Source organism: Malus sylvestris, chromosome 1, assembly GCF_916048215.2.
Source record: "Malus sylvestris chromosome 1, drMalSylv7.2, whole genome shotgun sequence".
NCBI classification, from domain to species: Eukaryota; Viridiplantae; Streptophyta; class Magnoliopsida; order Rosales; family Rosaceae; genus Malus; species Malus sylvestris.
The window spans coordinates 18,340,535-18,351,146 of record NC_062260.1 but is presented as its reverse complement, the minus strand read 5'-3'; the positions used below and the strand labels follow the sequence as shown (position 1 = coordinate 18,351,146).

General features: G+C 40.6%; 1 protein-coding gene across 1 annotated transcript; it reads left to right on the top strand.

The window, feature by feature from the left end:
* Nucleotides 1-593: 593 nt before the first annotated feature.
* On the top strand, nucleotides 594-10,236 carry LOC126618036 (endoribonuclease Dicer homolog 1-like). Its single transcript, XM_050286109.1, has 20 exons — nucleotides 594-2,225; nucleotides 2,345-2,458; nucleotides 3,107-3,317; nucleotides 3,444-3,838; nucleotides 3,918-4,149; nucleotides 4,260-4,432; nucleotides 4,553-4,675; nucleotides 4,774-4,934; nucleotides 5,135-5,368; nucleotides 5,455-5,605; nucleotides 5,688-5,870; nucleotides 5,986-6,147; nucleotides 6,225-6,320; nucleotides 6,427-7,058; nucleotides 7,517-7,617; nucleotides 7,705-7,904; nucleotides 7,981-8,892; nucleotides 9,044-9,208; nucleotides 9,325-9,695; nucleotides 9,880-10,236. Exons 1-20 carry the CDS (start codon nucleotides 1,110-1,112, stop codon nucleotides 10,055-10,057), a joined length of 5,910 nt encoding a protein of 1,969 aa, XP_050142066.1. The 5' UTR covers nucleotides 594-1,109; the 3' UTR covers nucleotides 10,058-10,236.
* The last annotated feature ends 376 nt before the right edge of the window (nucleotides 10,237-10,612 follow it).

Genomic DNA, 10,612 nt, shown 5'->3' with positions numbered 1-10,612 from the left:
AGTAATTTAATATATTACATATATTTAGTAGAGCGATAACGTTAATGGTTTAAGATAGTTATATGTTAGAAAAGAAGAAATTTGGGAGAGATCGAACCGCATTAGATGTAAATGCATGATTACTTTCTGCCACTAGTAAAGCTGCATCTGCAATAAATTTTGTAGAGGTTTGCAATAAATGGTGGAAAAAAAATGAGAAAAATGCAAATCCTCCATCTGTCAAGGGTTTGTTATACCTACCTCATTTCACGACATTTATTAATTTTTTCCGACCCTAATTTATTGCATATTATTAGAAGGATTTGGAGCTATTACAATATTTAAAGGGGTTAGGGAAGTTTCAAACTTATGGCTCATGGATGATATTTCAGTATGCAATCCACTAAGATATTAGACTATTTGCAGTAATTTATCAAACATGGAAAAAAAATAAAGAGTGATTTTCCATTTCCAAGCCTCTTTTATCTTATCAAACCACATGATATTATCCGACGTAGAATGATAAAACCACATGATAGTGTTTAGGAAGAACGAAAAAATCTGTAGAGTGGAAAAAGAGAATTTCCCGATGTTGGAAAAAAGGGTAGAAAAGGAATATCAAAAGTACATATAGGGAAAGTGTCTGAATTTTGCCCTCCTCTCTCACTCTCTCTCTAAAAATCTGAAAGCAGAGAGAGAGAGCAAAGGAATCAAGAGTGAGAGAGCACGGGGGAAGCGTGAGGGTCCGGTCAAAGAAGAAGAAGAAGAGAGATAGAGAGCAGAATAGGCGTAGATAGACCGTGGGAATCTCAGAAAAGAAGAAAAAAAATCCCCACAAAAAAAAGGAAGAAAAGTTATGGTCTTTAATTAGGGTTTCTTCATAAAAGACCGCCATTGTTTCTTCAATCGTTCATTCATTCTGCGTATCCGAACGGTCTATCCACTCCTCTCTTACTCTCTCCCTCTAACAATCTTCGCCTTTCGATTTCGATTTCGATTTAATTGTTGTTGTTGTTGTTGTTTGATTGGATTCAGCTGAATTTTAGATTTTTATACAATATTTTAGTATCTAGGTTGTTATACATATTATTTATATAGATATAGTCTGAAATATATACTGGGGTTTAGCAATGGAGGAGGCTAGGGTTTCTGGGGACACTGGGAATGGTGCTCCCAGTGAGGAGGCGGTTCGGCCTTCGTACTGGCTGGATGCTTGTGAGGACATACCGTGTGATGTGATTGGTGATTTCGTGGAGTTCTGTGAACCTCCAGTTTGTGGTCCTCCTTTGGTGGCGGCGGTGGCCAATGGCAATGGCTGCAACCAGGAGGAGGATGGGTTGGTGGGCGATTTTTTCGGGGGGATTGATCACATTCTTGACAGTATCAAGAGCGGTGCTGGCCTCCCTGGTGCGACTGGTCCGAATTCAGATGTGAATGCCAACGGTGGTACTGGCATTGCTGTTGTTGAGGGTTGTGATAAGATTGAGCCGCCGGTGGTTGTGAATAGGGAGTATGCTGATGACTCGGTTGGACACAATGTTCGGAGTGGAGGGAGGAGTTTGGAGGCTGATAATGGAGAGAGTAAGGGTGATCGGAATGGTTATCAAAGGTTTGAAAAGAGGAGGGGTAATGGGGTTGTGAGGGAGAGAGATATGGATGGTGAAGAGAGGTTCTCCAAGAGGGTTGCTTTGGATAACGGAAGGAGGTATGGTTCAGGCAGAGGGCAATATAACATGAGGGACAAGAGTTTTGGTAGGAAGAGGCCTCGTGATTCCGAGGATATTGATCGGACGGATAGAGATAGAGATAGAGATCGGATTAGGAGAAGAGAGAATTATGGTACTTACAATAGGAGGGAGGGTGGTAGAGACAGGGAGGCAAAGGGTTATTGGGAGAGGGATAAGTTGGGAACGAATGAGCTTGTTTTTCGATTAGGGACTTATGAACCTGATCATAACAAAGAGGGTAGGATAGCTGATATGAAAAACCAGCAATTCAATGGGAAGGCTGAGAAGAAACCGGAGGAGGTTAAAGAAAAAATTCCTGAGGAACAAGCTAGGAAGTATCAATTGGATGTGCTTGAACAAGCAAAGAAGAGAAATACAATAGCTTTTCTTGAAACAGGTGCCGGAAAGACACTCATTGCCGTGCTTCTCATGCAAAGTGTTTGCAGTGATATGCAGCAAAAGCAGAACAAAAAGATGCTCGCTGTATTTCTCGTTCCTAAAGTTCCCCTTGTTTATCAGGTAATGCGTGTGTAAGTTGAAGTGCTCATTTTCTGCTTAGAAGTACTTTATGTGGTGTCCATCCGTTGTAATTTGCACTTTTTGAGTTTATGGTATGTTTTTGTCTTGTTCATATTCAGCAAGCTGAAGTTATTCGTGAGCGAACTGGTTTCCAAGTGGGCCATTATTGTGGTGAGATGGGCCAAGATTTCTGGGACACCCGAAGATGGCAGCATGAATTCGACACGAAACAGGTAGGTCTTACCGTTTTAGTTGTTAGAACATATCCTGTATATTTTGTTACTCGTCTTATGTTCTAAATGCTGTTATTTTCTAATGATATATTTCGGTAAAACTTTGGGTATCATTTCACTTGCTATTACTTGTTCTACTTCTCTTATGCGTTTATAATGTATATTTGTTTGTTGTGACCTGTGCTTGGTGTTGGCGTGAGTCATCTAATTTCCGTCCGCATGGTTGTCCCTCTAATGTTTTCTAGTGCACATTAGCATTTGAGTGATAGTATTATAGGGGAAAAGTGAGAGAGTCCAAAAAGTACACTGGCAGTGTACATTAACAAACTTAAGTTTGAAAATACAAGGAAATGAAATCGAGAAAGGAGAAGAGCAAGAAATCTAAAACGAAAAGGGAGAAGAGCAAGAATTTGTCCAGAAGAATAACAAACCCTAAAGTGTAGAATTAATTTCTAAAACTGAATGCTCCGCTCCCTTGAAAAATCCTATGGGGGTTTAAGCTAAAAGGTTTTGCGTCCGATAGCAATACATTACTGTATCAAGAATAGAAGGTTGATAGGTTACTCCACTCCTGTCAATCCTGTAGCTTAGGATGGTTCCTGCTCGGTCCTCGGTTCCTTGATTACAATTTGACATTTTCCCCTGCAGGTTCTGGTAATGACAGCTCAAATTCTGTTGAACATTCTGAGGCACAGCATTATAAAAATGGAAGCAATCAATCTCTTGATTCTGGATGAGTGTCATCACGCTGTGAAGAAACATCCATATTCTTTAGTGATGTCTGAGTTCTATCATACAACCTCAAAGGAGAAGAGACCGTCTGTATTTGGGATGACTGCTTCTCCTGTTAATTTAAAAGGTATTTTATTTTGTCGAGTTATGAAATTACTCAAGATCGTGTGTCTTAAATTCAACTCTTAATACTTTCAAGGTGACATTTTAAATCAAAATATATTGACAATTCTTATGATTATGTTTCATTCAGGTGTTTCCAGCCAAATAGATTGTGCAATAAAGATTCGTAATCTTGAAAGTAAACTAGATTCCATTGTTTGTACCATAAAGGACCGTAAGGAGCTTGAAAAGCATGTTCCAATGCCTTCCGAAACAGTGGTGCAGTATGATAAAGGAGCTAGCTTATGGTCCCTTCATGAGCAGCTAAAAAAGATGGAAACGGAAGTTGAAGAAGCTGCAAAGTTCAGCTCTAGAAAAAGTAAATGGCAATTTATGGGAGCCAGAGATGCTGGGGCCAAGGAAGAGCTGCGCCAAGTGTATGGTGTTTCCGAAAGAACAGAAAGTGATGGGGCTGTTAACCTAATTCAAAAGTTGAGGGCTATTAATTATGCGCTCGGTGAACTGGGTCAATGGTGTGCTTACAAGGTACAATTTAATAATATTTCTGCCTAAGTTAGTTATATAATCATTTATGAAACTATTGCTCACACGGTTTCTTTCCCAGGTTGCACAATCTTTCTTGACAGCCTTACAAAATGACGAGAGGGCAAACTACCAGCTTGATGTCAAGTTTCAGGAATCCTACCTGAGCAAAGTTGTAAATCTCTTACAATGTCAGCTATCAGAGGGAGCTGTTTCGGACAAGGAAACAAAAGTAGCAGATTCAGAAAATGGCGTTTCTTGTGATGGAAATGACCCTGATGAGATGGAGGAAGGAGAGCTACCTGATAGTCATGGTTAGTCGGGTTGTTTACTTTTTCGAGCATGCTCTTCATCATTCATTCCCCGAGTTAATGAGTTCATTTGATCGACATTTCATCTAAAGTTATCTCTCTGTGCTGTGTAGTTGTCTCTGGCGGGGAGCATGTAGATGTGATAATGGGAGCTGCTGTAGCTGATGGGAAGGTGACTCCAAAAGTGCAGTCACTGGTGAAAGTACTTCTCAAGTATCAGCATACAGAAGATTTTCGTGCAATCATCTTTGTGGAGCGAGTTGTGTCTGCTTTAGTTCTTCCCAAGGTAGTATTTGTTATTAGATATTGTTCTTTTCGAATTAAAGAATGCATAGATATTATTTGTCTTTTTTTATCATTTCTTGTTTCAATTTCCTCACCCAATAGTGTTCTTCCAAACATGCAGGTCTTCGCAGAACTTCCTTCTTTAGGTTTTATAGAGTGTGCTAGCCTTATCGGCCACAACAATAGTCAGGAAATGAGAAGTTGCCAAATGCAGGACACTATTGCCAAATTCAAGGATGGCCGTGTATGTATAAATACCATGTTTTTGTACTAAATTGAATGGAAGGCGGTCGTCATGATTCAATCTTCTCCGATCTAAAACTTTCTTTTACTTCTTCGCAGGTGACACTGTTAGTTGCGACTAGTGTTGCTGAGGAAGGACTTGATATCCGGCAGTGCAATGTTGTTATTCGGTTTGACCTTGCAAAAACTGTTTTGGCTTACATTCAGTCCAGGGGTCGTGCTAGAAAACCTGGGTCTGATTACATCTTAATGGTGGAGAGGTACTTAGTTGCTTGGGCTCCATATTACCATTAATATCAGTAATGGTCACCACTGATTTTTCATATAACAATGGCTAATATTACTTAAAACTCATTTGTTTCTTTGTGTGAAATTTGTCACATTGTACTTTGATCAGTTCATTATCTTTCATAGGATAACTGACATCAAACCTTCTCTTCTTCTTTTGGGTGCCCTGTAGAGGAAATCTGGCGCATGAAGCATTCTTAAGGAATGCCAGGAATAGTGAGGAGACTTTACGGAAGGAAGCAATAGAGAGAACTGACCTGAGTCATCTGAAGGATAGTGATAGGCTAATTTCAGTGGATACAACGCCAGGGACAGTGTACCAGGTGGAGTCAACCGGTGCTGTTGTGAGCTTAAACTCTGCTGTTGGACTCATCCATTTCTACTGCTCTCAGCTTCCCAGCGACAGGTTCTTCTTTCATCAGAGTAATGTTTTTGCCACGACATCTATAAGTAGGTCCATGTTACTGATTTTGCTTTAAATTTGTTGTTCAGGTACTCAATTCTTCGTCCTGAGTTTGTTATGGTGAGGCATGAGAAGCAAGGAGGTCACACTGAATATTCATGCAAACTTCAACTCCCTTGTAACGCACAATTTGAGACACTTGAGGGTCCCGTGTCCAGTTCTATGCACCTTGCACAGCAGGCATGCTTTTGTTTTTTACGATCATGATACCTTTGCTTCACATCATCCAAGGATTTGGGCTTATCTTTTCCTTATCGTGCAGGCTGTTTGCTTGGCTGCTTGCAAGAAACTCCATGAGATGGGAGCATTTACCGACATGCTCTTGCCAGACAAGGGAAGCGGGGAAGAAAAAGAACAGGTTGACCAGAATGATGATGGAGATCCACTTCCTGGAACTGCTAGGCACAGAGAGTTCTATCCCGAAGGTGTAGCTAATATTCTCAAGGTAAGTTCATCCTGCATGTCATATGCTTTAGCTTATCTCTGCTGATCTTTGGTTAAGGTTCCTGCTTTTTATGTATATGTGTTACGGTACTCATTGTTTACTCTCTGGCATTCAGGGAGAATGGATCTTATCTGGAAGAGATTTGGGCCGTGACTCGGAATTGATTCATGTTTACATGTATGGCGTGAAATGTGTAAACTCTGGCTCTTCAAAAGATCCTTTCTTGAATCAAGTTTCAGATTTCGCAGTTCTAGTAGGAAATGAACTGGATGCAGAGGTACGTTATTTCCATTTTGGCGTGATGACATCTATTTTTCATTCCCTGTTCTTTGCTAACTGGTTTTCTGTTAATAGGTGTTATCGATGTCGATGGATCTATTTATCGCTCGAACCATGACTACAAAGGCATCCCTTGTCTTCAGGGGTTCAATATATATTACTGAAAGTCAGGTTGATAATTCTTACCCTACTCGAATGTGATAAATTTTAAAACGGTTTTACTGTTTAGATTTTCAGCTACAGATTTTTAAACAAATTTTCAATTTCTTGTGTACAGTTGGCGTCCCTTAAAAGTTTTCATGTAAGATTGATGAGTATTGTATTGGACGTGGATGTCAAACCTTCCACCACTCCTTGGGATCCTGCAAAGGCTTATTTATTTGTCCCTGTGGTTAGCGATAAGTGTGTGGATCCTATGAAAGAAATAGATTGGGATCTGGTTGAAAATATAAATGGTGCAGAGGCTTGGAATAATCCCCTTCAAAGAGCTCGACCTGATGTTTCCCTTGGCACAAGTGAGCGTACTCTAGGTGGAGACAGAAGGGAGTATGGTTTCGCGAAATTGCGTCATGGCATGGCTTTTGGACAAAAATCCCATCCAACCTATGGTATCAGAGGAGCTGTGGCACAGTTTGATGTTGTTAAAGCTTCCGGATTGATGCCTGATCGGGATGCCCTAGATATTAGAAGGCCGGTAGATTTGCCCAAAGACAAGTTATTTATGGCTGATCCTACATGTGTCAGTGTTGAAGGCTTGGTCGGGAGGATTGTGACAGCTGCTCACTCAGGGAAGAGGTTTTATGTGGATTCAATATGCTATGATATGACGGCAGAAAACTCTTTCCCCCGGAAAGAAGGCTACCTTGGCCCTGTGGAGTACAGCTCATATGCTGATTATTACAAGCAAAAGTATGATACACTTTTCCATTCTAGATTCTGATGTTTTTTTAGTTATTTTATTATGCCTTTCTAGATTTATTGTCCTAAACCTAGAAACTAGTCAATTCTTAATGGACGGCTACAATGCACCTGAGATTATGTGCTTGAAGAAGAGGAAAGCTATGGTGGTGCTTGGTTCCTGAGTAGCATTTTGTTTTTAGAAATGTTAGAAAGTGAATGAAAACATTTTCATTTGCACTTGTCAGGGTAATGAAAATTTTATTCATGTCACAGACCAAACACCACCTAGTTTTAATCTGGAAGGAAGTAGTTAACTATTGTCGGGTGGAAAATTTTGATTCATCAATGAAATGTTCCAATAAATTTTCCAGTGCCAATAGTTGCGAATCCTTACAGATTGGAGAAGCTTTCTTCTTTCTTCTTGCACAGTGAAGGGTGCATTTGGCTCTTTGATCTTCTTTATATAGGTATGGAGTTGAGTTGGTCTATAAGCAACAACCTTTAATAAGAGGACGGGGTGTCTCATATTGCAAGAATCTCCTGTCTCCGCGATTTGAACACACGGAAGGTATGCTCTATTCTTTACCCTTAAATTAATTTACATTTCACCTTTTTTTTTTTTTTTTTTTTTTGAGCTAATGGAGATTTTATGCAGAACAAGATGGTGAATCTGAAGAAACTCTTGACAAAACGTACTATGTTTTCCTCCCTCCCGAGCTTTGTTTAGTACACCCATTGCCCGGATCACTTGTCCGTGGTGCCCAGAGACTACCCTCAATAATGAGAAGGGTTGAAAGCATGCTGCTTGCAGTTGAACTCAAAGATATGATAAACTATTCTGTCCCTGCTTCAAAGGTATTTTATCATCTCAAGTGCTTATTCTAAGTGGCTATTAACTACTTGATTAATGTGTGTTGCCTGCTATCTACAGATCCTAGAAGCCCTGACAGCCGCTTCATGCCAGGAGACATTTTGCTATGAAAGAGCAGAGCTTCTGGGTGATGCTTACCTGAAATGGGTTGTTAGTCGATTTCTCTTTCTTAAATACCCTCAGAAACACGAGGGTCAGCTTACTAGGATGAGGCAACAAATGGTTAGCAACATGGTTTTATACCAGTATGCATTGAAAAAAGGACTTCAGTCATATATCCAATCAGATCGCTTTTCTCCATCTCGGTGGGCTGCACCTGGGGTGTTACCCGTCTTTGATGAGTATACGAACGATGGAGAATCGTCCTTGTTTGACGAGGAGGAAAACCCTGTAGGGCAAATGGATCGCCCTGGTGATATATATGAGGATGATGAGCTGGAGGATGGGGAGCTTGAAGGTGACTCGAGTTCTTATAGAGTCCTCTCTAGCAAGACACTTGCAGATGTTGTCGAAGCACTTATCGGAGTTTATTATGTTGAAGGTGGGAAAAATGCTGCTAACCATCTCATGAAGTGGATTGGAATTGAGATAGAGCTTGACCCCGATGGGCTAGAGTGCATACCAAAGCCATCTAGCGTTCCAGAGAGTGTACTTAGGAGTGTCAACTTTGATGCCTTAGAAGGTGCTCTGAATTTTAAATTTAGTGATAGGGGCTTTTTGGTAGAAGCCATTAGTCATGCTTCTCGACCATCTGCTGGAGTATCCTGCTATCAGCGGCTGGAGTTTGTTGGTGATGCCGTCTTAGATCATCTCATTACCAGGCACTTGTTCTTCACGTACACAAATCTACCTCCGGGCAGGTTGACTGATCTGCGAGCTGCTGCTGTTAACAATGAAAACTTTGCACGTGTTGCTGTGAAACATTATCTCCATGTGCACCTTCGGCATGGGTCGACTGCCCTTGAAAAACAGGTACTCAAGTCTCTTTCTTACACTTAAAACTTTGGATTCTCATACTTGAATGGTGAGCTGATGGTTATCTTATTTTGTTTACGGATTAGGCAGGTTAGCTGCGAGCACACAGCCTAGATCCTAATTTAGTGTTTTTGGATTCTGTTTACAGATTCATGACTTTGTGAAGGAAGTCGGAAATGAATTATCAAAGCCAGGGTTCAACTCCTTTGGTTTGGGAGATTGCAAAGCTCCAAAGGTTCTGGGTGACATTTTTGAATCTATTGCTGGTGCCGTTTTTCTTGACAGTGGACGTGATACCGGAGCTGTTTGGAAGGTAGATCTCTGTCAAGGCACTAGCTAATCTGCATTTTCACTTTTCAATGTTCTTTTGGTGATGAGTTTGGGAAACTAATCCATGAATTTCTGGTCTTTCCATCTGTGTGGTCATAGGTCTTTCAACCTCTGCTGCAACCAATGGTTACTCCAGAGACACTGCCAATGCATCCGGTGCGTGAGCTGCAAGAAAGATGCCAGCAACTGGCTGAAGGCTTGGAATACAAAGCCACTCGAAGTGGAAATGTGGCTACAGTCGAAGTCTTCATTGATGGCATCCAGATGGCAATTGCTCAGAATCCGCAAAAGAAGATGGCACAGAAACTGGCTGCTAGGAATGCACTTGCTGTTTTGAAAGACAAGGAAACAGCTGAAGCAAAAGAGAAGGAGGAGAATGGGAAGAAGAAGAAGAATGGTAGCCAAACATTTACTCGACAAACTTTGAATGACATATGCTTGCGGAAAAATTGGCCCATGCCGTTTTACCGGTAAGAAATTTTGAACTCATCATTAACACTTACTATCACTAGAGAGGAAGTACGTGGAATTAAACATAAGTTTGGAAGTCATAGCTTTGTAGGGATTCGAGATAAAAATTTCTAGCTCGTACTACGTTTTAAATTTAGTTGGTTTTTGACTGTTTCAAAACGTTTGATATGTTTGCATGTTTAGGTGTGTGAATGAGGGTGGCCCTGCACATGCAAAGAAGTTCACATTTGCGGTACGTGTGAATACCTCGGACAGGGGATGGACAGACGAATGTGTCGGGGAGCCTATGCCCAGTGTTAAGAAGGCCAAGGACTCGGCAGCAGTTCTTCTCTTGGAACTTTTAAATAAGTTATACTCGTGATGGCACGACGGATGCCGGTGTTTGCAACTCTAATTTTCTGGTTGTGAATGCCTCGGCATTGCTATTTACCAAGAACAAGCTGTAACTTAGACCTTAAGTGGCGTTTAAGCGTTTAAAATGTACTGCTTTATCGAATTGAATACAAGTAGACAATGCAAGCAGGGAATTTGTTTTAACAATGTTTCGGTTAGCTGGTTATAACTTGGGTCCAAAATATAATGTGGTTTTACCTATTCGAACTCACGAATATATGCACATGACCATTTGGTTAAGTAACACTCAGTCTCCAATTTATCGGGATTAAGTCACAAGTTCTAGTCTCATGAACTAACTGCATTTTAAAAATTTAACTTCTCACACATGCAATAAGATGGAAGAGAGAAGTAGACAGCTTGCCGTTAATACATTTTGAAATCATTTATGCACATAGGTCAATTAGGCATGTATGAATAACTGACAATCACTCACATGGGCACTGGAATTGTCCTTGGCATGTCTTATTTTTACTAGGTGCAACACCCAGAACATGTTAAATAGAACATCAAATGGTTTTGT

What these genes read in the sequence shown, in the direction of transcription:
- LOC126618036 (XM_050286109.1), top strand. Translation starts at nt 1,110, where the DNA reads ATGGAGGAGGCTAGGGTTTCTGGGGACACTGGGAATGGTGCTCCCAGT. An exon ending in AAGTTCCCCTTGTTTATCAG is followed by an intron (nt 2,226 to 2,344) that starts GTAATGCGTGTG and finishes GTTCATATTCAG; the next exon opens with CAAGCTGAAGTTATTCGTGA. An exon ending in ATGAATTCGACACGAAACAG is followed by an intron (nt 2,459 to 3,106) that starts GTAGGTCTTACC and finishes TTTCCCCTGCAG; the next exon opens with GTTCTGGTAATGACAGCTCA.